At 34.9% G+C, this 27,960-nt stretch overlaps 1 protein-coding gene across 1 annotated transcript in view; it reads left to right on the top strand.

Moving 5' to 3' along the window:
• Window positions 1–7,976, top strand: part of FGF10 (fibroblast growth factor 10) — a gene marked incomplete at both ends in the record, with an annotated part of 78,941 nt that extends 70,965 nt beyond the window's left edge. The window contains 2 exons of the mRNA XM_082650610.1: window positions 3,458–3,561; window positions 7,779–7,976. Coding sequence (XP_082506736.1) covers window positions 3,458–3,561; window positions 7,779–7,976 — 302 coding nt within the window. The remainder of the gene's footprint in view (window positions 1–3,457; window positions 3,562–7,778) is intronic.
• Between the last annotated feature and the right edge of the window lie 19,984 nt (window positions 7,977–27,960).

Below are 27,960 nucleotides of genomic sequence, written 5' to 3'. Positions count from 1 at the left end.
GATTTACATGAAAATTGTGATGTCTACGTTATTTCCATTTGGAGTTCATCAGTTTGCAAAATCCTCCCCATTACTATGGTGATGCTGCCTCATTCGGTAGAATTTGCCAATTAACAGGAGCTGATTTTTGTCACAATCACTTTTGTTTTATTGATTATCAAACTTTATTATTTAAGATTTCAAATACAGTTCAAAATAAAGTTAATATATTGCTATTATTAAAGGAATTTGCTTTAAAAATTGGCTTTTTCTAATATGTTCTTTTAAAAGTTATATATTTTTAGATAAAATATTTCATATTTGCCAAAATCCTTAGAGTCTGTAGAAGATGGCTGATAACTTGAGACTGACAACTCCCCAGCCTTCTAACAACTTCCTGCCTTGTTCCTCACTTTCCCCTGGCAGGCTTTCCTTCAGTTGGCATTCAATTTTGCATCAAATTATACACCCATAGAACTATAAGTTATTAATCCAACAACAAACATACTTTCCAAAAATGCTTTTATAGGCAAACTTGATCATCCTCACCAAAGAACAGAGAATATGGGAGAGATTCTTCATGAAAAAATAGGCAAGTCCTTTAGACTTGAGTTCCTTAGAAAGTCACACATTCACAGATATTTACAATAAAGACATGTCATTGTCCATTACCCACGAGATTATCAGTTATGACTTAATGACATATGGTGTATCCAAAAGTTCATCTTCAGGACTCAAAAGGACTTAAATCATCCAGGTCTTCCTCTTTCTATTTTGAAGCATACTGAACCTTTTCAAGCTAGCTTTAACTGATTGCAGAGTAAGAAAAATGGTTAATTGGTTGATGAATTCTTTGAATATTGTGTTCCTATTTTGTGCAAAGCAGAAAGAAACCCAAGGGCTTCTGAGCATAAATATGATCTACCATATCCAGTGCACTCTCAGAAATAATCAAAGATTCGGTAATATTTATTACACCAGAACAGTTTTGCTTCTGCCAACTCAGTCTGTTACTATAGCTTAATCCCACTACTTCGTGTTCACATTCAAAAATCTTTAATTCTTTGCTGAAATCAACCTTTTTCATTCTAACAATTTCCAGTTACAAAGCATACATAGGGAACACCTTATAATTTACTGATAGTACTTACTTGCCTTTTTGGCAGGCAAAGCAAATAACAGTCTAAATATTTTGCCCCAGATTCTTATCACTATCTTGTTCTATATCTTCTGCTTGTGACATAAATAAAGTATATTAGATTTCCTTCTCTGAGACTCAGGCATCATCCTCTGTGGCCTGCCAGATCCTTGGGAGGAAAAGCATATATGTTCGTTAAAGACTATTATCTCGATGAGTCATTACGTCAGTTGGTTTTCTAGCAGAATTCCCTTGTGTAAATGGGAAAGAAGCAGGAGATATGATGGAGAGGCAAAATAGTCAGAGATGGAGAGTAAAATAGTCTGAAAGTGAGAGGCTTAGGTGTTGGGTCCCTCATTATAGACCTATGTCACTTTATCACCTTGTGAGTTACAAAACCTCAGTATCATCCATTTTTTCATCTGTAATTGAGAATAATCATACCTCCTTAGATGACTGTTAGGAGAATTAAAGAAATAAAGTACAAGAAAGTACTTTTTAAAATGCGCAAATAAATGTGTGTATGTGTTTGTACCTTGAGGGCAACTACCAGTATAAGGAAAAGGGATGTTTAAAATACAGATACTGATTCAATATCTTGTAATAACCTATAACTGAAAAGAATCTGAAAAAGAACATATACACAGACACAGACACACAGACATACACATAATTGAATCACTTTGCTGTATACCTGAAACTAACACAACATTGTAAACCAACTATACTCCAATAAAACAAAACAAAAAAATACAGCTACTGTCTCCCTCACTCTTCACAATCTTTCCTTGTTTAAGCTTGCCAAATGAGATCTCTTTCAATCTATTAATGAGGAGGTATGCTGTGTTAGGTCACAGGCTTCCTGTAGAATATAAGAACAGAATGTTCTATGGCATGTAGTTCTGGCACAAGTCTCTCTAGTGATGTCAGCTTTGCTTTGGGGGCATGAAAGCATTTCTATTGACCATGACATGGCTTGTTAACCTGTGAAGAAAGGAAAGAAGGTGTCCATGTCTTAAGAACAAGACACTCTTTCCCTCTAGGAAGAGTATAAACATAATTTGTGGACCACATTTAGGATGGTGTTTTTTATGATAGTAAGTACAGGATAAATGATAACATATATTGGCTTTCAGATTTTATAGGCTAAGCCAGTGGGAATTTGTATGTTCTGTTCAGGATTTACACAGCTTGTTGAAGAAGAAGCTTCAAACTCTATAACTGTTGGAGGAAAACTTTCCTCTCATAATAATTAAGGAGGCAGTAAGCTCTAGGCAATTTCTAATTATTTTATATGTACTATCTCATTTAATCATCACAAAACTAGAAGGGAGATACTAATATGCTGCTCATTTTGCAAATGAAATTGAGACATAAGCAGTTCAGTGACTTCTCCTGTGTTCATTCACTACTAAATGCAAAGCCAGGATTCAAATTCAGTCTGGATTCAGAACTTTGCTAATCACAGTGCTGCTTCTCTGCCCTGAGAAAGCTTTCCCAAGGGTTTAAAACTAAGAAGTAGGTTTAGGACCTGAGGTCTCCTTAACCTAAACTAGGTGGGCATTTTAAGTAGATAGTTCACCTACCAACTTTTCAGAGAAAATTATCTTTAGATGCACCAACCAAAACTTGTCTATTAGGGGAAAAGATCTCTTGTCTATCAGTTCCTAATTCCCTTAGTTTTTCATTCTTTCTAGGAAACAAGAAACTAAAACTTCAAAAAATACTAATGGATTTTCTCCCAACGCAGAGTAGTGATTCTGCTATTTTAAAGACAATGTGTATATTGGGATTAGTCTCTCAGTATTTCAGAATGTCAACACATTTGCCAAAAATAAATTTATCAGTTAAATGTAGCCAAGAGATTTAGTTTATCTAAAAGTCCTACAAAGAAGAAACAGTTTACCACTGTTTTTACAGGTTGAAGTAAATCTGACATATTATTGACATATGCTATAGTTTTAATTTAATACCATAGTACAGATGTGTGCTCTGATAAGTTTTTGGGAAACCTAGGCTAAGATGAGCAGAGCTGTTTCAATATTTATGGGGTTGAAAATGCAGAGTTAGCAAAGGAAGCATTTTAATTAAAACAATATTTTCCCCTATATGCGCAGAGTAAAATGCAAGGGAATTCATTTAAAGACTTACTATTTTTTTCCATATTGTTGCTATGTTTTTAGGCACAGTGGAAAAGGTTGGGGTTTTTTTCCCCCAATTATTTTAATTTTTGATTTTGGAGGCATCAAAAAATAAACCATAATTTCTTCTGATTTTTCTTTCTTTCAACTAAATTTATGTGACTCTTTAAGTTTAGCCTTTTTGAATTGTATATTTTAGGTATCTTGGAGATAACGTCAGTGGAAATTGGAGTTGTTGCCGTCAAAGCCATTAACAGCAACTATTATTTAGCCATGAACAAGAAGGGAAAACTCTATGGCTCAGTAAGTATTCTACTTTTATTTGAAAAATCCACTTCAGTAAATTATTACCACAGTTTTGCAATGTTTCCCCCAGACATTAAATAGTTTTGTTATCATTCTATTGCTAGTAAATAGAACCACAAAGGGCTGGTCACCAGCGTTTCAAGGGCTGGCAAGGCAGCTCTTCCAACTCTGTAATCTCCTCTGTTGTTCACCCATTAGTCTACCATGCAGACTGTTGCTGGCATTCATCAGTCAGTGCTCTGAATGCTAATATTCTGAATGCTCTGAGCTAACCAGTCAGACTCTCACGGAAGCATCTGGTTAGATTGTCATGGTTACTGCAGACAACTTGGAGAAGAATCATTGAAAACAAAGATCTTGGATTGAGTAGAAAACCACATACTCTGTGTGTATGTGTTATAGCTGAAGATAAAATGAGGGCATGGGTGTTTTGTATTCCGTTAAAATCTGAAATGGGGAGACACATCAGGAAATTCAACATTTTCTGTGCTGTTCAATCAACTCCAGAATTTTATTTACCTAAACAATAATGATTAATTCAGTTACGGAGCTGGTACCCAGCCAGCGCTTTGAGTACATACATCCCTGTGTTCCATAGCAAGTATCAGGGAATATCACTTTAAAAATGTGTAAATAAACTTATTGTGTTGATTAGTATAAGGATGATTGCAGTGCCTGCCTCGGGCCAGCAGCTTTCAAACTTAAGTAAGTGTCAGAATCACTCAGTGGATTTGTTAAAACACACTCCCAGATTTTCTGATTCAGTTAAATCTGTAAGACTTTGCATTTCTAACAAGGTCCCAGGTTTCCCTAATGCTCCTGGTATGGTACCCACAATGTGAGAGTCACTGGAAATTGATTCCATCATTGGTCTGGACATACAATAGCCTTGTATTTCATTCATATCAGATCCACTTATAACTGGGAAGTCAGGCATACCTTGGGTGAGCCTCTTTGACTAGGATAAATGCTTTTTGGGTGAAGGGGTCAGAAAATTTTTAGTTAAATTTTTCCATTATAGGTAGCTCTACTAATGAGCCTAGAAGAGTAATGGACCATTTAAAAAAGTGGTTCCATTTGGGAGTTCACAGCATAACCACTCTGGAGACATTTTTTGTTTTTCCTTTCAATCAACATGCCGAGGTCCCTTCCCTCCCTAATTCTTATATAAGAATTACTGAGTAAGAGGTCCGGGCACATATTCTTTGAAGAGATACTGATGCATAGTCAAAACCAATGCTTTAAAGTAAAACCTAATAAAAATTTAGATTGAGAGAGAAAATATAAAAGTTTTAATTGCAATAAAAGATTGAAATAATTTTTAATGGATAAAGTATATTTCTTTAAAAGGGTGACATCAAGGAAAAATGGATAGCTCTCAAATGAGCTGTCATAAAAATATTTAATACTTTTCCTTCCATTCCCCCACTTCTTTCTTCTATCCCAACACAGCTCACACACTGTGCCTATGCTTCTTCTTGAGCTCTAAGGCCTATGGATTTTTTCATTCTCTATTTCTTATGTAGATGCTCATTTGCTTTCTATCACATCATACCATTTTAATGATCTACAATGGCATTTATCAGATATTTCTCTCAATAATGTGTCTGTTGTTGACTGTCTTCTCCCAGTAGATTGTGGACTTCAAGAGGACAGGGTTTGCCTTGTCCCACATGATTTCTTCAGCACGGAATAGCACAATGCATTAACCTAACTACCTTTCCAAGTAGCTCAGCCCATCATAGCCGATGCAGTCCACTTTCAGCCTGTCTCAGAAAGAAGCTCATTCTCTAACCATAGTGTACTGTTATTGTAATTTTGCATTACCACCAGGAAGAGTAAAGAAGTATGGCTTGTTCAAAATTAAATTAAAAATCTACTCAAATTCAGTGCCCTATTCAGGGCAGAATAGGACTAGGAACTTTGCATTTAAAGGGTATACAAAAAAAAAAAAAATTCATGAGTACACATCCTATATATTCTGTATATCAGGTGACATACTCTTGTAATTCCTATCTTTTTTTTTTTTCAGACAATTTCCTTTGATTCCATAGCCTTCTTGAAAATAGCAATTAGGCAAAAACCCAGAGGGGTTGATTAAACTAACACTATATATTCTAGTCTCTTGAATATTTTCCTCGATTCCCTTTTGGGAAACTTATCTCTCTTAGATTTTCATTATTCACCCTCTGAGCAATGTGTCTATTGTATACTATTGTATACTGAGTTTTCTCCTGACAGATGGAATTAAGTAAATAGATTATAAAACTGAAGTATAGAGGACAAGCCCTTGTAGGGCATGGTTTAAAAACCAAAGAAATTTCCCTGGTATTCTGAGGAAATCCAAAACCTTTTTCTAAACTACCAAAACCCTACTTTTGAGATCTTGCTCGAGCCTAGATTTTTTTTAGACTTTAATATTTATGATTCACCTAAATGCTGTAAACAATAGATTCCTAGGTCTCCTCCAGAGATTCTGATACAAAAATTTGACCAATGGTCTAAGTATTCAAAATACCTGAGATGAGGAGTCTGATACAGGTATAATTCACTTTCAGAGACATTGTTCTATAAATTAATTTTTGGGAGGAAAAATAATTTAGCATCCATTCCTACTTTTTTATACATAGCTCCATTTCAAATATAAAATCAGCTAAAATAACCTCAATCCTTCTGTAGTCTCTAAAATATGCCTTCTTTATTGAAAAAATACAATTATTCATGTAAAAAAAACCCTCTCTGCTTTGAAAACCATACAGTTTTAGACAGACTAGGATGAATAAATAGAAAATAAATAAACTCAAATTAAGGATTCAAATCTTCTCTAATGCATAATTTTTATTTTAAAATCATTACCTTAAATAATTTACCTTTTCTTCTTACTTTCAACCAAATAAGTCGTTACTTGAACACTACATTTAAATATTCTTTATAGAAGAGAAGCACAGAGGATAAATAAATTCCAGAAAACAAAGCTTAAACTGGTAACATTAACCTAAAATATACCTGCTCATTACAGTTGTGATAATGTTCAAAATTAGGATCTAGCCTGCAGAAACCTGGATATTTAAATATACACACATTCAGGAATTGGGAATTTAGTCAAAATTTCCAAAAGTGCAGAGGTGAGAAAAACTGAACTGCCTAGTAGAAGTTTCAGCTGAAAGATGCCTACAATGCCCTTGATTTGCATAGAGAAGACCCAGAAGAGCAAAAGCCCCAATTCCTTAGCTTTTTAACTGCTTTAGTTTGGGTATAAGGGGAAAGGGATATTTCTGAAGTCAGAGTTTTGAGATTAGTGAGGTATCTCCTCTTTGTTATTAACTCCAGAGTGAGAATCTGGATTTCTAAGATGAATGAGTGATCAATCTTTGTCACAAAAGATCCCCTTAAAAAACTTGGCCACTTGAAACAAAGCCAAAGGACTGTGTCTGTAAAGTGGAATTTCCCAGGACCCAAGTCTTCAGGCTTATACAATATAAGCAGTGCTAGTCACCAGATTTATAGTTTCTTTGACATGGAAATTCACAAAGCAAGTTTGTCTCATGTCCTACTGTTCAACTATTCCTAAACCTCAGAGTAAAACTGGTCAAAATTCCAAGTTACGGAAAATTGTAAATAATTTACAAAATTGAGAAATCTGGTATTTGGAAGAGAGGGACATCCCTCACTCCCAGGGCCTCTTGGTTATCTAGAACTATTATGGTTTTGCTTTAAAATCTGCTTTCTTATCAATGTGTGTGTATTTATTGTGGATTTATGGGTAGATAACATTTGCAAACTTGATAAGCCCACTTTTTTCCTGTAATTCTGTTTTTCCCGTGGAACCCCAGTTATTACTCTGAAAAATAGGATTATAACAACATTCTTTATCATTGGCTCATCACGAATATTGTTACTGGAATGCTTGCTTCTTAACAATCATTCTAGGCACTTAAACATGTCATGTTCAAAGCACATCAGCTTTTTAAAAGGGGCCCAATATGTGGTTATGATGATAGATTAAAATAAATCACATGCCTTCTAATGTAGAATCTGTTTTGTCTTTATGAGTTTTACTCTTCTGTTGTTGATGTTTTGTATTAAGTGCACAACTTATGTACAAATGGCAACAGTAAATAAAACCCAGGAACTGGAGTTCTCTGGATGGTTTGTGTGAAGTAGAATCAAGTATCATCACTGTAGGAATAAAAGATTTTGTTTTTCCCTTGCAGAAAGAATTTAACAATGACTGTAAGCTGAAGGAGAGGATTGAGGAAAACGGATACAATACCTACGCATCCTTTAACTGGCAGCACAATGGGAGGCAAATGTATGTGGCATTGAATGGAAAAGGAGCTCCCAGGAGAGGACAGAAAACACGAAGGAAAAACACCTCAGCTCATTTTCTTCCAATGGTGGTACACTCATAGAGGAAGGCAATGTTTGTGGATGCAGGATAACCAAAGGCTCTTTTACCAGTTGGTAAAAGTTGGTGTTCTTCGTGAAGATAGTAGCTCAAAAGGAAAAGACACATTGCAAGTATCTGCTTGGTTGAAAGAAAGGAAGCCTTTGAAGGTTTTTGTACTCTCTGCTGACATATGATGTTCTCTTAATTAGTTCTGTGTCCTGCTTTGTAATTGAGATATAAGCAGATCAGATGGGATGGAAGTTATTCCTAAGTGAACAATATTGTGGCTGAGTTTTTGGGTTAAGTTTTTGTTTATGTTTTTGTTTTTAACCTCTGAGATAGAACTTAAAGGACAAGGAACAGTCTGTTGAATGATCTTCGGGAAAGTTATTTATGGAATACGAACTCATATCAAAGACTTTCATTGCTCATTCAGGCCTAATGATTCAATGAGCAGTAAGACACGCAAGCATTTACTGGAAAGCACTTGGGTCATATCATATGCACAACCAAAGGAGCTTTGGGCGTGGCATCATGGAAGAATTGGATAGGATTAAAAAATATAAACACAGTAGTGTAAAACTGTTCTAACAAAACAAATAGTATGGTATGCTTGTGCATTCTGCCTTCACCCCTTTCTATTTCTTTCTAAGTTATTTATTTAATAGGATGTTAAATATCTTTTGGGGTTTTAAAGAGTATCCTCATCAGCTGCCCTCTGATTTACCTGTTCTTTTTCTTTAGCACACCACATGCATGTTCATGACAAAGTGTTTTTAAAACTTGGCAAACACTTCAAGAGTAGGAGATAAAATCGGGGAAAGAGTGTGAGTGCCCCATGTGCTATCAGTTGACTTAATCTGCACTTCTGCCATAAGAACCATCAACAATAAATATGACAGTGCTATGGCATGGCTCGAGTGAGAGATGTTTGCCATCATTTAAAACCATACATCACTCCTAAAGCTTCCTTTCCTAAGAAATAGACCAGAAGGCCAAATTCTTCTCTTTCAATACATCAGTGTGTCTCCAAGATATTAAAAGAAGGAAAATTAATTGTTACATACAGTTTAGTAGCCTAGCCTCATTATTTACTAATGATTTTTTGGCCATATATCACAGTGGTAAGTGATGAAGAGGCTGTCTGCATATATAAGAACACTCTATAAGTCTCACATAGTGAATCTCCCCCAAAGGAACTATCAAAGAATTTGGTATGAAGTGCAACCCTCCAAGGGGCTTAAACTGAGCAAATATATTCTGGTATATGTGTAACCATATACTGCAACCTGTTCAGGCTGTTCAAGCTGTATGATCTAGTCTTTACAAAACCCAATAAAACTTATTTTCTGTAAATTTAAAGAGCTTTGGAAGGTTCCATAACGTAACCTTATTGAAATTCATTTTGTTAGAGCAGGTATAGAAAACAGTACATAAGAGCGTACCAGTCATCATCACATAGTATTCCACTAAATAAATACATAAGCCTTATTTGCAGTGTCTGTAGTGATTTTTAAAAGTGTAGAAAAATACTATTTGCTCTAAATACTTTAAGTGATAACGATAAGATTATATTGATGCTGCAGTTTTACCTTCATATTTCTTGTTTTGAAAAGGTCTGTTTATTTTTATTGTTTGGACACAGTATTTTGGTACAAAGGAAAGACTCACTAAATGTGTCTTTTTACTAAAGTTTAACCTCTAGAAAGGCTGGTGTTTTGTGATCCTCTCTAATAACTTAATTGTGTCAATGCTTAACCAGCACTTCCAGTTAATCTGTTATTTAAGAATTAGCTTTATTAAGAAACTTTCCCATAAAGTAATCCCATAAAAGGTCATATTTTTCTCATTCCTTAAAAAGTTGGGATTTCCAAGGAAATGCATTTGAGGCAGAGTGTTTTGCCTTATGGCTAAAGTTGCATTTTATGGTACTTGGCTTTCAACTTGCTTTTTGACAAATGGGATTCTAAAAATGTTTAATTTTGTGGTTGGAATCTGTTAAAATTTAATTGGTAACTGAGTCTGAGAGCTATAATGTAATGCATTCCTATGAGAACTAGATTATCTTTAATGTTTTATTTTAAAATAATAATTGCACCTGACACATGAACATTGACCACCCACAACCAAAATTAAATGTTTGGTGAGACAAATACAGTATTAGATGACCATGGTAACAGCAAATAGGGCACAAACTGGATTCGTATTTCACATAGCCATTTAGATTACCAAGAGACTATGTGTAAACAGTCATCATTATAGTACTCACAACAGTAAAACAGCTTCTAGCAATTTTGCAGAAGCCAAAAATAGAAAACATTTCCTTCACCTCTCCCCTGACTCACCCCCAAAACACACACATTAACAGAGAGAAAGACAGAAACCATTTGGTAAGGAGTAATGAGATTCTCCACTTTCAAAAATGGCATCTTTGCTTGGTATTGGGATAGAATTCTGGTCCTCTTTGCACCTGGATTGTGCTACTGAAGGAAAAGCAGCTCCAGTCCTAAATGTCATATGTTTAAAAAGAAAATCATGATTTTGGGAGTTCTGTCTCTGTAGGAAGTGTGACCCCTGGCTACAATGTCAAGGTGCGTCAGCCACAAATGTTTGTCCATCTGAGTGTTGATTTCGAGGAGACTCCTCATAAAGATATAGATTCCCTCCCTCCTCCTACCTCCCAAAAGGCTGAACAGTGTATAGTATGTTACATTTAAATGAATCAATAAAAATGCTGGGAAAAGAAAATGAAAATATTGGCCTTGTTTGTTTTATTAACCTAAAACTATACCTGGTAATAAAGAGAGAAGCTCATGTGTTGTGTGCTTGGCAGGATGTGGTTAAATGCCCCACAGGCCCAAACAACAACAACAGAAAAAAAAATCACTCAAACATTTGTAAGGTTTCTTTAATGTTTTACATGTGTGAGTCAGCTATCCCTACTCTAATAACATCCAAATGCTTTCAATTTTTCCTAAGTATTCAGGTCCACCTAGTTTGCACAGTGGATAAAGAAGGATGAATTAAAAACAAGGATGGCTTGTGAAACAATGAAAGACTTTTGGAGGAAAGCCAGGAGGCTGCAAAATCTGATTTCAAGGGGATAGAGTAAGCCAATGAGTTTGATTTGAAAAGTAGAGAGAAAAAAATACATAATAATGCAAGTTGGGTCCAGGGTCCAAGCAAGGTTGTGGACACTATTTAAATAGATCATCATTAGTATGCACAGTTCTAATAATTTGGATATTTCTTAATTCAGGTTTTATGATTATTCAGCAAAAATAAAAATTACCTTTGCCTTATCAGGGAATGTTTTAGCTGTTCCAAACTTTCTTTAAATAAAGATATTTGTAGGAAGCCATGAAATATTTAAGAGAAGATGTCTAGAGCATTAGAAGTAACACATTCACATGCAAACAAGTATCCTGCTGATTAAGGATTCTTGTCTATTTCACCAGACAGGACTTTTTAAACTTAAATTAAGCTGTAAGAAAAAAAGAGGCGTATTTTGGAAAGATCTTGGAAGGAAAAGGGCAATTCTGAATTCCACCAGAACTGAGACATGAGGCAACTAAAATCCTCTTCCTCTCCGGTACTCTTACCTCTGATTGGCTTTATCTGCTTGGCTTCCGCTTGCCTCCAATTCATTTCTTCCAACTCCAAAGCCCAAAACCCCATACCTCCTTTTCTCAAGATTCCAAAACGGAAACATCCAAGGTATGCCTCTTATTGGCCAAGTTTGGATAAGATACCAACTTTCAGAGGAAACAGCAGGACAAGGCATATGGGCACTATGGTTGGCCAAGCTTCAGTTACATGATCCAGAGCTACACCGTGGGGATTTTGGCAGCCCACACCACTGGAACTGGTGAATAACAGCGTACCAAGGAAAGGGCGGTGCGGGGCAGGTGTAAAAACAACAACAGTTCTTAGCTACATCTATATAAATGAGACTACCAACAATCTTGCATTTTTTGCTAATTCTAATTAAGCATCATCTTTTTCTTCAAATCAGGGAGATCAAGATTTTTAAAGGCATTTTTTAAAAGGGAGAGATTGTATTCATTTTGTTTTGTATTAAAGCCAAGAATAGGGCCCTGAATATAGGCATGCTCACTATAATTCTGCAAACTGGTCATTGAGATGAATGCAAGTTTGCACTGAATCAAAAGGTGGTTCTCATACTAAATATCAGTCTATATCACAACATGACATTATAAGTATTTCTTTACATTTATCCCAAGAGTATGTACTAGTCGTTTCAAATATATCAAAGTGAAGAGAAAAATCTGAAACGCAAATGCCATTTGTTTCTTTTTTAATCGTAAAATAAAAAAGTGAAAATGTGCTCTATGTCTCTCACTATGTCTTGTATATATTCAATATGAGAGAAAAAAAGCTTTATAACATCAATATCTCTTTTCTTCGGATGATTAGAAAATAATAAAACACAAAATGCCCTTGCAAGTGAATAATCTACTGAAAACACCTTTACAAAACACCATGTTAAAATGGAATAATCATGATCAAACTAATGAGATCAAAGGAACTGGTCTCATTCCTAAGTGACTAATAATGAACATTTCCATGTGGCTGTTCCATGATACACAGCTAAGGGCAACAATTCCATACTCAAAGAGAAAAGCCATATGCCAACCATCTATGCATGTGGCATGTATTACCTTACATGTTTTTATTATCCTCCACAAAAGAGCCTATGTTCATGTTTTAATATAGGCAATTGCATCCTCTAAAGATGAGAACAGCAAATGAAGAATCAAGACATCCCATGTTCCTTATTACAACTGTAAATTGAGCATAGGCCTTCGTACAACTTAGGCAGTGACCCCAGTTGCAGAATAACCAACTATGGTAAGGCCTTAACCCTCCTAAAGTTTGGTTTTAATTACTTTATACACATCTTAAATGCCTAAATAATCTCACGATTTTTGAAATTATTTAGTGATAATTTCTGTGGTCAATTTAAGCTGCTGACAATACAAATATTCTCAGGTCTTTCAAGGAGCAGTAAATTAAAATCAGTGTTTCGTGAGGTATTATAAATCAAAAAAAGACTACTTCTTATGGTTACAGGAGGCATTTGGGTTAAGGGTTATCAATTCAACATTAAAAATATTTTAACATCTGGTATTTAAACACCAGACTTTTCAATTGCCATTTTTCCCATGACACTATCAATATGCTAAACAATAATATTTAAGCCAATATCTACAAAAATGATATTAAAAATATCTGTTTATTAGGGAGCTTTCCAACTGAGAAAAATGAAAGAGAAACACTGACATGGTATTGCAAATAAGTAAAGATACAAACAACATCTTACTTGTTTTCCTGATAAATTGAAAATTGGATGTAAAATTCATTTTACAATGCAAGCTTACCCTCATGTAGGAAACAAATGAAACTAAGTAGTATTTTTTTTTAAATACTAGTATTTTGGGGACTTCCCTGGTGGCGCAGTGGTTAGGAATCTGCCTGCCAGTGCAGGGGACATGGGTTCGAGCCCTGGTCCAGGAAGATCCCACATGCCGCGGAGCAACCAGGCCCGTGTGCCACAGCTACTGAGCCTGGGCTCCAGAGCCCGCGAGCCACAACTACTGAAGCCCACGCGCCTGGAGCCCGTGTTCTGCAGCAAGAGAGGCCACCGCAATGAGAGGCCCGTGCACTGCAGCAAGGAGTAGCCCTCGCTCGCCACAACCAGAGAAAGCAACGAAGACCCAACGCAGCCAAAAATAATAAATAAACTAAATAAATTTTTTTAAAAATACTGGTATTTTAAAGTCAGTATCTGCAATCCTTCCTCCTCATCTTACCCTAGGAAAGTTCTGCATTCCATCCTCCAAGATCTCCTAAGAAATAGTCAAATCACCATATTTCAACTGCAAGAATTTATCTTTCTTTCTAATTTTTGACTCCAGGTGACATTAAATAGCTATGTCAAATCTATTTCCTTATTAGAGTCACAAGAAAAATATAGGCTTTATTTAAACTAATACCTACTTCAGCTGTATCAAATGAGTATAGACTCCACAGTAATATTAGTAGAGATTGTTGGAGACAATATTGAGTACCTGAAATTATTGTTGCACACTCCTATGGGTTTTTTTAAGTTATATTTTCTCCATGCTTATGAATATTCCCTAGTGATAAAATTAATGGTTCCAAATCATTTAAGTTATTCATTCCTACTACTGGGAAAAAATTAAAACAAAATTTAAACATAGGCCCTAGTAAGGTTTGACGTCCCAGTATCTTAGAATGTGGCCTTATTAGGAAATAGGGTCCTTGCAGATGTGATTAGTTGAGATGAGGTCAAACTAGACTAGGGTGAACATCTAACCCAATATAACCAATGTCCTAATAAAAACAGGAAACTTGAACACAGTCATGCACACAGGGAGAACACCATATGAACATGAAAGCAGAGATTGGGGTGATGAGTCCACAAGCCAAGAAACACCAATGATTGCCAGCAAGTCACTAGAAGCTATTCTCCCTCATAGTGCTCAGAACGAATCAACTCTGCCAGTATCTTGATTTCAGACTTCTAGCGTTCAGCACAGTGAGACAATGAAATTCTGTTGCTTAATACAACCAGATGGTGGTACTTTGTTACGGTAGCCCGAGAAAACTAATACAGAGTCTGTAACTTAAGACCCTTAGAACTCAAGTTTAGGAGGTGCTCTGGCACATATGGAAGCATAAGGCTTTCTTGTCAATACAACAGAATTGTTTGACACTAACCTTCATATCAATCAATCTCAACAAACTCCTAAGCCATGTCACCACAAAATCCAATATACAGTTTTGCTTAATAAATCTTTACTTAATAAACCCATAGATTTTTGTAATATACCCAGAATCATGTCACACTTTTCTACAAAAATTTATTTTATAGTTTTCTCAATGACCCCAAATATGACAGAAATCAAATAAATACATCTGACTTAAGTCTCAATATGCAATTTAGATGAGTTCTGTGTGGGCCAGAAAATTTAGTGATGAATAGATATTCTATTGGGAGTTCTTATAATTTTAAATGTTGACCTTCTCTGTTAACTAGAGAAACAACAAAAAACAAAATCAAACTAGTACATACAAATATAAACCTATTTATGGTAGCCTCCATTAATTCCTGGTAATTTATAACAATTTTATGAGTTAACATCTAAATAATTATATTTATTTCAAAAATATTTGGAATTAGACTATAAAGGAGACATGACTATTAAATAGAATTGGCTAATATATCAAAATTTATATATAAAAATAAATATTGCTCACTTCAGAGTAGAACATTAGGAGACTATATTTTTATTAATAATATTCTTTACCTTAGAAATCAGCTGTTCTCTTACCCAGATCCTACCTCCTTCCAAGCATGTTTTGATCCAAGTGACTTTCCATTTCATCCCATATATAGCTGTTTACACCAGAGGTAGTTACCTGGACACACACTAATTTATAACCCTAGCTTCCATTTTTTAAATCTTAATCTTCCCAGGAGAACTGCACAGTCAACTTTTGAATCCAAATACATGATTGAATAGGTTCCTGTCATCCTACTGTGTGCAGCTACAAGATGGGTGGGTAAAACGGGTGCCCTCTCCAAAAATTTTAGTAAATCCATCCAGAACCAATGCTGTATAAAACAATGGAATGCTTGTGTTATGTACCAAAAAACTACAAGGACATTTTGTAACTATAGTCACATTTGCCAACCCTTCTTTCCTCATTTATTTCTCCTTCTCTGATCATTTACTGGAGAAGCCAATAATATGCAGGATTTCTACAGTGTTCAGTGTTTTATCCTCCTTTCTTTACCATCTGAACTTCCATCTTCTTTTGTACAATAAACAAGCAAAAAGCTAACAGGCCTTCAACAAAATAGATGTCTGCTACAGAGATAAAATCACTCTGGGATAACCCAATGCTAAACCAATGTTTCATGTAACCACAGGAGCACCTGACATTCAAAATATCACAGATTGGTTCTGGGACACAACATAGTTCTGATTTGTTCAGATTTGTCTCCAGTATGAAATGCAGTAAATTAGTTGAAATTCTACTTTTACATCCTACTTTTACACCCTAATTTTGTAAGTGATAAAGTTGAAGTTCATTTTCTTTCCCAGAGCTCACTGCCAGGAAATGAATGCAGATCTCCTGATTCCAAAATTACTCTTCTCTCTATTATATGGGCACTCTACCAAAATAAAAAATAAACATTAATTTTTAAAATCAGATCCACACCATTTACAACCCATTTTTTTTTCAATTCTTTTCAGAAATGTAATTCTAAGGATAATGAAGGTGTTTTATTTTAAATGACACATTTCTCTTTATAAGATACTCTTTTGGGAGGAATGGCATGTACTTTTCAATCAGAGAGACTATTTTTTAAACCTGGCTCTGCCACTTTCTAGCAGTGTAAACATAGAAAAATTACCTCTTTTAAGATAACAATGAATGAACAAAAAGCTTGGATAATAATTCGTAACACTTGGGACAGTAGTAAGGATTGAATGTTACTATATTAGCTAACAGTCTTGTATAATGACCGGCAAGCAGTAAGTACTCAGTACATGTTGATTTTCTGCCCTCTTGCTGGTCGATGGTAAATATTTATAAAACATTTCCTAATGTGTTAAAATCATGTCTAAGTGACTTTGAAAATCTCCACATTCACTCAAGAGATTACTTCATTACACAGGTTTCAGGCTCAGTTTGTGTATTATTTCTTTCTTCCCAGGAAACATTTTTCTGACCATTGACTACACCATCAATGTATGTTAAAATCATGCTTCTCTCAGCACTGTGGATTACTGGGTCCTAGGCAAGCTCATGAGGAGGTACTTTGATTTTGAACCTCAATTTTCTCCCCTGGAGAGATGGGCTTTCTGAGGCATCAGAACAAAGGAGGCCAAGATAACTTACAAACGGACATAGCTTTCTTACTTCAGTTATGGAGATGACACTGTCTGTGGGAAGTTTGGTTTAAGAACCAAGAGGGACTGATGTTTTAAAATATTCACTTGAAACTAAGGGTACGCACTATAAGCATGATAGTTTCTAGAAAAGTTATATATGTCTTAATATAGCAATGGTTTAGCAATATTTCAGCTTTCTTCCCCCCAACAAAGCCTCATTTTCATAGAAAGTGAAAGTGATAGCTATTAAACACACAGGGAACAGGGAGCGCACACACACACAAAAAAAACCAGATAAAAATATCTTGCGTATTCTGCACTGTGCAGCCACCTACCTCCTGCTAAATTCTTAATATGTTTGTAAATAAATTGGGAAATGAGGGGAAATATGCCTATCATCTTTGTTTCCAAGACAACAATTCAGCTTTTAGAATCCTGCCTAGTTATCAGGTGGTGCACTGCCCATATACCCTTCTCAGGACCTGGGCACTCATTCCCCAGATGCTGAAAGTAAGTTGCATGCCCCTCCTCTATGGCAGCCACATCCAATGACAGCTCACTGTCACGTATAAAACCCTTGTCCTCTTGCTCAATTACCAATAATTCAATGGGGGTCAGCCCTGTGGGACCAGCTGAAACATTTGTTGAGACTTCATCCCAGATCAACTTTTTTTACTCTGCCTAACCCTGCTTCCTTCACCCCTCAAAGATGTCCCAAGAGCACTCTGCAATAAACTTCCTACATGCAAATCTCCATCACAGAGTCTGTTTCCTCTGGAACTAGATCTAAAACATCCTATAAGTGCAGCTTGTTTGTTTTTAAGGTGGAGACTATTCAACAATACTGTAGCAAACCAGCTACCCCTTCTTCTGAATGATGGTTGCATCAGTTTTAACTTAAATAACATGTGAGTTTAATAAGTCCAACGGAGAAACCTAAGGACACACAACACTTCCTAGGAAAACATTGATGAGAGAAGCAGCAGTTGTTAGGACTACCTTGACCCAACAGCATAGGAAAGAATGGGTTTCCCATCTAGTCCAGGATATGAACTAGAGGCACATGGGCACTAAGCTAATGGCCAAAATCAAGCAGAGGCAAAATGGAAATTTGTCTAAAATCTTTCCTTTCCATTTTATGAAAGAACCAGCAGAGAGAATGCCTGATAGACACAATTCTGTTGTGGAAAACCTAAGTTAGAAAAGTATACTCAAACATTTCAAATTGAATATTCCTAAATGTTTCCTTACAGGAATAAAAAATGTCCATGTAAAGGGTAAATGAGAGATACGTAGGTATATGAACTTCACATTAAGAGAGTTTGTTTCTATTTATCATGAGTCTAAAAAGCAAAGGATAATATTCTCAAGACTAAGAAAAGTTCCAGAGTAGCCCCTCCAAACAGTTTCTGGGACCTGTCTAAGTATTTGTATTTTTGTAAAGAAAATCACGGATAAAAATTTACTATTATTTTTTCCAATGTGCTATGTTGAAATTCCATTACTGGGAACCTCAAACATCATTAACCAGGACAATTCCCTATTATTATGTTGGAAATGAAACTTAATTTTAGGTTTCCAGTTCCAAGTCCCAAGTGGGAACTAAATGTCACAGAACAAAATGTCATGCAATGAGATCGGATACTAAAATATGTGACAGTAACCAGATGTTTCCCTGACAATTACCACACAGCAAAAGCCAGTCAAAGAAACGAGGTACAGCGCTTCTCACAAGTCAAAGGGCACTCCACACTGTTATTTAGCATGTTGGTATTTGTCAGTTTATATTCTGATGAGCACACCCTGAATGCCTCTGAAGAAATACAGAATAAAATGCAAAGTATGGTATTTCTATGAAAGACATGTTTAAATAAATTATTCAAATAGGTCTCAAATAGGACCACTCATAGTATCAGCAATATAACCCAATTCTCACTGAAATATGAAGTAGAAGGGAAAAGGTCCTTAAGTATTCTACTAAAAACCTCATTGCCATCATACCTGCCCCAACGCCCTGCCATTAAGTACTCTATCATCTGTGAGGCATGAAAAGAGGCAAAAGGAGGAATAAGGGGACATATGAGACAGATCTTCTGCTCAGAGATGAAGAAGCAAAATTAGAGCTGACAAAGAACAAGACCACCATTCCCCTTCACCTTAGATACTATTTATGACCCAGACCTTGGAGTTCCTTGGATTGGTTCCTCAACAACAAATTGCCAATTTCAGGAAGCAAATGATTTGCTTCAGGACAGAAATTCCTTTAGCCAGTTTTAACACAGAGGTAAAGTTACAGTGGCCAGTAGTGAAACCAAAGGTGAAAAATAGAAACACTCCTCAAGCCCAGTGGAAACACTCAACCCTCCATGAGACAAGGGTAAATATTATTTTAATGGATTTATTCATTTAATGGATTAGAGGAAATATTTCAATAACCAAAAGTCAGAAATAGATACAGGGATTACAAGACTTTTGATGTAAAAATAAACTTAGATTAAAACAAGTCTTACACGTAGTCATGGGGTACAACTAACAGTTTGATCCAAGAAAACTTAGTACATATTTAAATCACCTTATATGTGCAATGTTTCTTTTGTGGAGGCTCTAAAATATTATACGAACTACTATATTTTTATATTACTTAATGAGTTTAACATAGGATAGGGTAAAAATTTTGGAAGTGTTTTAAGTTCTAATATACACCCTTGAATTTTTTTGAAGATCTTGTTCTTTGTTATATCTAAGATATAATTGGCTGGCTAAAATACAACATGCTATACACAGGCTTTATTTTAAATTTTGAGTTTGCTAATAAATCTTAAAATATAAAAGTATACAATGTCCCTCTTTTCTCACTTTCATAAAAATAATCTTTGATGAGATGTGCACATTTGTCTTCAGCAACCTTGGGATGCAGATGTAGAAAACAAGTGACTGAGTCAATAGGAGAGGAAAGGAAAAGATACTCCTCCTATACAATTCTGTGCAAATTTTTACTTGGTACATTTGTTTTAATTGCCACATAGCATTCCATTTTATGAAAATACCACAATTTATCCATCCTCAAACTGTTGCACATACATGTTGTTTCTAAATTTTTATGACCACTGACGCAGTAAATGTCTCATACACATCCCTTGGTGTACAAGGTCAAAAGGTCTCTTCATTGTGTATCTAGAGATGGGTTTGAGCATCTTTGAATTTCTGCACACATTGTCAAGTTGCTCTCCAAAGTTTTTCCAAAAGATAATTTTTTTTAATGTGGTTTGTAATTTCATGTCATTTTAAAGAAATTCTTCCCCATCTTAATGTTGTAAAGCTTTTCTCTTATAATTATTTCTGAAAGTTATGAAGATTTTTCATATTTATATTTTTAATTCATATGGAATGTATTTTTGTTAGTGTTGAATAGGGATAAAATTTTATTCTCTTCAGTATGGATAGCCAATGATCTCTCTATTTACTTCTAGGTCCACCTCTCTCATATATATAGGATGACTGTATATATTTTCCATCTAAACCAAAAGGTGTTTGAAACTGAAAAGTGCATTATTAATAATTATGCTTGGACAACAGGCATAAGTCCCAGGAATAGTCCCATGCAAACTGGGACATACAGCCATTTTAATCATAAATCAAACTCAATGTGTGGGAATATTTCTTGATTAGTTTTCTCTGTTAAAATTTTTGTCTATTCCTACAGCTGCAACACACAGTTGTAATAATTAAAGGTTTATAATGCCAGATAGTTTCAGGCAAGTTTTAACAAAATTTTAAACAAGATAAAATCTATAGTATAGAAACTATTTCACATAATCTCAACTTTTCAGATTGAGAAACATGTGCAGCACATAATATTGAGAAGGATTAGTATGCAGAATATATCAAGAACTCCTAAAATTTTCTAGAAAATAAAACAAAAAGAGACCACTTCACACCCATCAAATCAGGAAAAATTTGAAATTCTGATAGCACTAAGTATTGAAGAAGAGTTGGTGAAATGGAAAAATCTCATGTTCTGCTGGTCTCTTGGCAAACGGGGGAAAACAGAGATCTATTTAACTTCTTCTTCATCAAAAATGTTCCAAGGTACCTTGTGGCCCTTTTCTATTCTATATGAACTTTCAGATTATCTTGCTCCTCTGAAAACTATTTTGGCTCTTCTGAGTGATTTTCCTGCTCTGAGCTGGGTACATCACAACTTGCTTGCCTAAGAGATTACCAGTGAATTTAAATTATGGATACTGTTGCTTTACTGCACCAAGGGATAAACACGCCATAGAAGATTTGGTGTCAGAACAGCCTTAACAGAAAGATGCTAGGGGAAGAGTGTCGGTTGTCCTCCAGCATCACGATGCTCATTATTTTAAATTTGTAAACTTGTATTTTCAGATACTTGTAGATTCACATGCTGTTGTAAAAAAAATAATACACACAGATCTTGTGTCCCTTTACCTAATTTTCCCAAATAGTAGTATCTTGTAAAACTATAGGACAAATATCACAACCAGGATACTGGAATTAAAAGAGTCAATATGAGAGAACATTTTTATTGCCATATACATCCCTCATCTTGCCCTTTTATAGCCACGCCCACTTTTTCTCACTTACACCCCATCCTTAACAACTGGCAACCACTGATCTGTTCTTTATTTCTATAATTCTGTTATTTCAAGAATGCTATATAATGTAATCATACAGCATGTAACCTTTTGGAAGGGGAGGAAATAGAAAGTGAGGAAGGGCAAGGGAGGGAGGTTAGGGAAGGGAAGAGAAGAAAAAGAGGGATTACAAGCATCATTTTGGGATTTTGATTCAATTGTTGAAAATTCATAGCTTAATTAGGGGGGAATTATTTTTTTCCAATTGTCTCCTCCTCTTGTTTAAACAAGCTTTCTACCTCTTCTTGTATATTTAGGTTTCCTCTTTTTAAATTACATTCCTGCCAATTGTCCTGACAAATTTGGTGAAGGGAAGACTGAAATTCTAAACTCAAGTAGCAGAGCGCTTTCAATTGTGCATCTAAGTCACAGGAGAACAGCATCAATTTCAGTGACTGCTGGTTACTGTTTCTTTTCTGTATAAGCATGTACTCTAGACTCAAAGTTGAGTATCTCTTTCCTGCTCATACCCTGAACATGTCATTTACCATTCTCCTCCATGTTCACTCCTCCCCAGCACATTGTTTTCACAGCTTCTCAAACCCATAAACACATAGGACTTTCAGACTTTCTAGTCCTACTTTGTGGGACGCTTCCCCTAGGGTATCTACATGGCTCACTCACTCATTTCCATCAGGTCTCTGCTTAAAGGTCACTTTTCAGAAAGGCCTTTCCCAACCACTGTATATAAAATATTTTTGTACATAGATTCATTTTTCTGCATGGCACTTAATACAATCTAACATATATTTATTTGTTTAATCCCCACTGGAATTTAAGGTACACAGGTCAGATTCTTTTTTTTCCACTGTTATATACCCAGAACTTAGACTAGCTCCTGGCACATAGATGGCAAGCAAATATTTGCTGAGTGAATGAAAAAAAAGTATTTGCACACCCTTAGAAGGCTTGTATATCCCTAATGATTGGGCATGAAGGGATCTTACTGCTGCATATATTTAAGGTAGGGACATTTAGAGGAAAAGTTTGAAAACAATAACTGAATTAATGGTAAAACAAAGGGGAGAGTCCAAGCTTCAAGATCTAAAGCTTAAACTCCACCCCTCACCCCCATGAAGTGTCTGATAATTCCTTACTTTTGCATTATTACCTAAATTTTCTTTTATTATCTGCAATTTTTGCATTTGTTCAACCCACTGGAAATTTCAGAGTTTTTTAACATAAAATTTATAGCAAAAGTTGACTTCCTCAAGTTAGGTCTAAATTACCCTAAGAACAAGCCTTCCCCATAGAATTTTGGCATTTCCCCTCCTGGCTCCAGTCAGATCCCAGAAGCCAAAAGGTGTTTCAAAGTGAAAAGTAACAGGAAGGAAAAATTAACCAAACTTCTGAAGCCTCCAAAACAATTGGTTTCAAGTTACATTTGCATTTTGGTGTGGATTAGTCATGAGAGGTGAAGGGGAAGGGCTATAATTTTATTCAGTCTAAGCATTCAGGTTTGAGATGTTTCTCTGTTAAGCTTTCCTTGGAATTTCTTTGTTTAAATCTCTCCTGTTTCTTGCTGACAATTCATTTTTAACAAGGTTCTTTTTCATGTATGTTTAGAGAATTTTCTTAACGGGAGCTAGAACACATTTAACATAACCAGGATGGACCTAATTAAATAGGGGACAGATGTCGATCTTTCCACAATACATGGAAATCTTGTAAGATTTCTTTTTAAATGAGCATGAAATATGCAACAGACTTGTTGCCACCTATGTGGAATTACATTCAAGAATAAATATATATGATAGTGTACACACACATACACAATAGTTTACAAAGATACAGGAAAATAAAAAACACCTGTAGAAAATATTTTTCATGTTACTTGTTATGCAGGTCAGCCTAAAACCAAACTTAGTGGCCAAGTTTGAGAAAGAACGATCTTCCATTCCTTTCAGTAATATAGGAGTATACTGTACAATGATGAAAATCATTATCATTTTTTGCCTCTTCTCATTATTGCCCCCCCCGCAACACACACACCCAAGATAAAGTAAGAGAATACATAGGTTTTCATAATCTATTTCACAGGTCTATTAAAGAACTAGCCTCAACAATCTCAATGTAGTAGAGAGAATACAAACATTAGAGTCTGCCATACGTACATTCAAATCCCAGCTCAGTCACTTATTAGCTGAATTCAGTGTCAGCTATGAATTATTATAAAAGAGGGATTGTAATTTTTTTCTTGAATATTGCTATAAAGATTGGAAACAATACATGTAAAGCTCCTAGCACAGATTCTGGATTATGGAAAATGCTCAATAAACACAAAATCATTTGAACTCTGAGAAGAACACCTAAAAGGTTTTTTTTTTAACCAGTATTTGTTTCAAGTGAAAAAGTAGTTTGCCCCCTAAATTTTTCAGACACATACAACTTACATAATGTTAACATTGGAATACTTTAAAGATCAACTAGTTCAACACATTTGTTTTAGAGATAGTGAAACAGAGGCCCTGAGAAATTAAGTGATGGAGGGGATCAGACCTTGGCAGCCTGGCTTTAAAGTAATAACAAAAAGTTCATAAAAAATGAAATTCATAATTCTATGACCTAGCACTTTCACTTTTCTGGTATTATTTCTCCCAACTCTTTTCATATGGATATTTCTTCTCATGTATTGGAATTATAGCCTACACATAATTTTTTTTGAAAGCCTATGATTTAAGAAGTGGGAGAAGAAAAAAACGGAATTGAAGAAACACACAAAAAGAATACTCTTCTGGGGGAATTACTGTTGTTTATAACCTTCAATTCTGGACAGCCAGTTGTCTTTACATTTATGGAACTTTCTTTTTCTTTATATATGGGTAAAAGGCCATTAGAATCTAATATCACGATCCTCACCAGGGGTAGTGGAGAAGTAGTATGTACATGTTGATTGTGAAAAAGTTTCTTTGGCGATTCTTCATCTCCCTACCCTCCATTGACAATCACTAGATTAATTCATAGGCTCTAGAAAGTGGGCATACAAGCCACAAAATAATCTGTGTGTTGCATATTATATCTTTAAATGAAAAAGTAAAACGGAAACAAAGCTTTGCTAATACCTAACATACACAGACCCTGTTGACTTCCCATAGGCCCTTTGTCCAATGGTCATGAGCACTTACTTACAAGGTGAGGTGCCCTCAGAGAAAGAAGGTGGACAGTGATGTATTTGCTTTTAAAATATTAGCATACTGTGGAATTTGCATGTGGCCAATTAATTAGATTTACAGGTTATATTATCTAGTTTTAATTAAACTAACTCTAACAAGATGGACAAATGGTTTTAAAAGATTTCTATAAAAATTTCAGAATAAAGATAACTTTACTAATAGAATCACAAACAACTAGAAAATAGAACTTGCACTTCTCTGGAACAAGCTTTAGTTTCCTTACAAGGTTAAAAACAATGACAGTGCAATCCAATCTGACATGGTAAACTAGCATGTAGTTTCTGAAAAAATTTAAAAAAAAATCTCTTCAAAGTAAGGTTTTATCAATGAGCTTGAAAAGTAAAGCTTTTTAAGTAAATATATTTCTTATGTGGTAAGAATAATTTGAAAATAGAGGCGTGGAGATATTTCTATTGTCACATGATTTTATGTTGAAACATATATATTTATTACTTATAAAATTTCAAATTTCTGTGCTTAACTCTAACAAGTTGTGCCCGTGTGCATAGACACACACACACTGTGAATCCTTTTCCTAAATTCCATTTTCACTATTTTAATTTTCATACCTTTGCCTCTAAAACAATCCTCCTCTTTATATTTTAAAATTTGAAGACACACATCAGAGTTCTTTATGAGGCTTTCTTTAAGGGTTTTATAATAAAGTGACTTTTAGTCAAAATATAATTCAGTAAAACGTGTGAGAATTTGTATTTATTCTCAATTCTTTGCTAAAGGCTGTGAGGCTGTAAAAATTAAGGCCTTATGACCTTTGTCTTTGAGATGGTAGCAATATAAAAAAGAAATCATAGACAAGAAGATAAACTTATAAAAGGTATCATGTGACAAATAATTTAATAAAGACATATTACAGAAAAGACTGGGTAAATTCTGGAAGAGGATCATGGTGAAAGAATATTACAAACAGGTAAGATTTGAACAGGTGAATATTAGAGGAGAAGAAAGAGGAGAGGCAAAATGAATAAATAGTGCCATCAAAGGAAGGAGGAGCAAGATACTAAGGGAAGGGAATGTTGGGATAATCAAGGCCTCATTTTTCACAATAGTTTTACCACATATGGATGTATGCCCAAGCAACTTATTGTTTAGTTAAGCTTACTTTTGAACTCTCTATGAAAGGAACCAAACTGTATGTACTTTGTTACTTTTTTTCCCAAACTGGGGTTTGAAACTCATCTATGTTGATAAGTTGGCTGCAGTTAATTCATATCCATTGTTGCATAGTTTTATGAAGGTACCACTATTTATTTATTCCAGTAGTAAAGGATTTGGTTTTGCTTGTTTGCTTGTTTCTGTCTTTTGCTCCTGTAAACACATCTTCTAGTATACACACACCTAAAAGCAGAACTGCTGGGGTATGAACATTTACTATTTAAGTGGTTTTTCACAGTATGGTAATAGTTATACTCCCACAGTGTTCCCATCACAACACATTCTCACCAACACTTTGAACTTTGAGAACTTTAAAAAATATTTTTAGTAACCTGGTCCTGTGACATGGTATCTCATTGTTACCATTTATTAATAATCATGGAAAATAATTTCCATGATTATTAATAAAGATGAGCACTTTATATGTCTGTAGGTCATACTTGGCATAAGGTCTGTCCTCAACAACTATTTCTTAAATTAGTGAATAAATGAGGAATCAAACAGCGTTATGTGAATTCTATCAAATCGTGAATAGTGTTATAGCAAGATCTATTTTTCCTAGGGAGCCAAGAATTTTGAAAACCAAACTAATGTTTGGAGAATGTTGCTGTGTATCTTTTAGGGTTGTAGCTGATTCAGTAGAAACAAAGTAGAACGGTATGTTTCTTATTTAACTCTGATTTTTCCTTATCATTTATACTGGCTCTATAAGAATATTTGCTTCTAACTATAGAAATGCCCAGACAACATTACCTTGCCCTTAAATTTCTTAAACTTTGATAGGCAATGTAAGATTAGATTTACTAATTATTTAAGAAATATGTAGTTACAGATAACATGTTTATAAATCATGAATATAGATCAGTCATAATATCCTGCTCTATATCCACATGGAATCACCCCTGACGTTCTGTTAAATCCAACATAGGTTCTAGCCATAGTGAACTTATTTCAGGTTTCTGAAGGTGCCATGAACTTTGTCACCTCCAGGTCTTTAAATACGCAGTACTTTCTGTTATTAATTCCTCCACCCCAACCCATCTTTCAGGTTCTGGGTCCATTTAGACTCTACATAACAAAAAAAATATTTTTAAAATATTGACATTAAACCACTGTGGTAGATCCTTGCAATCACTTCCTTCGCTTTTTCATGCAGTCATATTCTAGTTTATCACCTTTCCTCACTACTCCTCGATCACATAAAAATTATGTAGGATGCTGTTATTTTGAATTTATATTTTAAAAATAATCTTCAGATGTTTTAACATCCACAGGGTCCAAGAAGCCAGTAGATATTTTTATTATTAAAGACATATTTTAAAATAAAATTAATGGTGTAGTCATCAGAATCTTTTGTTTGTTCTTTACAACTTTAACATTTGGGAACAGTTATATTCTTACCACTACAAATTTTATATATATAGTCTAGAAGACTGTTTTCATAAATATATATTCACTATTTGAATAAATCCCATTTGTTTTTTTCACCATATTTAATATACATAGTTTAAATAAAGAAGAAAATGTGTTTAATTCACCATTTCAATGAAAGTAGTGAAAATAAATAGCAATTTCCAGAAAAAAAAAATAAAAGAATTGAGTCAGTAGAAATGCTAGCACCAGTTTAAATATTTTTACTTATCCAGATATGACCATATCATTCCTTATATACAAATAAGACTGCCCGTATGAAACCAAAGCAATTTACTTGGTGAGCCATTTGTTTTGGTTTTCATTTGCTTCCCCCTCAAAATACAGTTAGGCACTAATACACATCTGCATCTATAGAATTTAATGTTAGAAATATGCAATTTGAAAGTGTTGTTTGTATATACTATTCCAACCTTATTCTCTAAACATTTTTCTAGACATAAAGGAAGCATCGTTTCTGTACACCGGAGGCAGAAATGTGTTTCACTTCCATCCTCCTACTCCCCAAATTCAAATTCTTCCCCTAGACCATGAGGTGGGATGGGAAACCTCTTGGTACTTCATCACCTGCCTACTCTTGGAGAGGACGTTTCCTGTTACTTCGAGTAATTATTGGG

Source organism: Grampus griseus (assembly GCF_964374135.1).
Source record: "Grampus griseus genome assembly, chromosome: 3".
In the NCBI taxonomy this organism is placed as follows: Eukaryota; Metazoa; Chordata; class Mammalia; order Artiodactyla; family Delphinidae; genus Grampus; species Grampus griseus.
The sequence above is the reverse complement of the archived record's forward strand: the minus strand, read 5'-3'. Positions and strand labels throughout refer to the sequence as shown.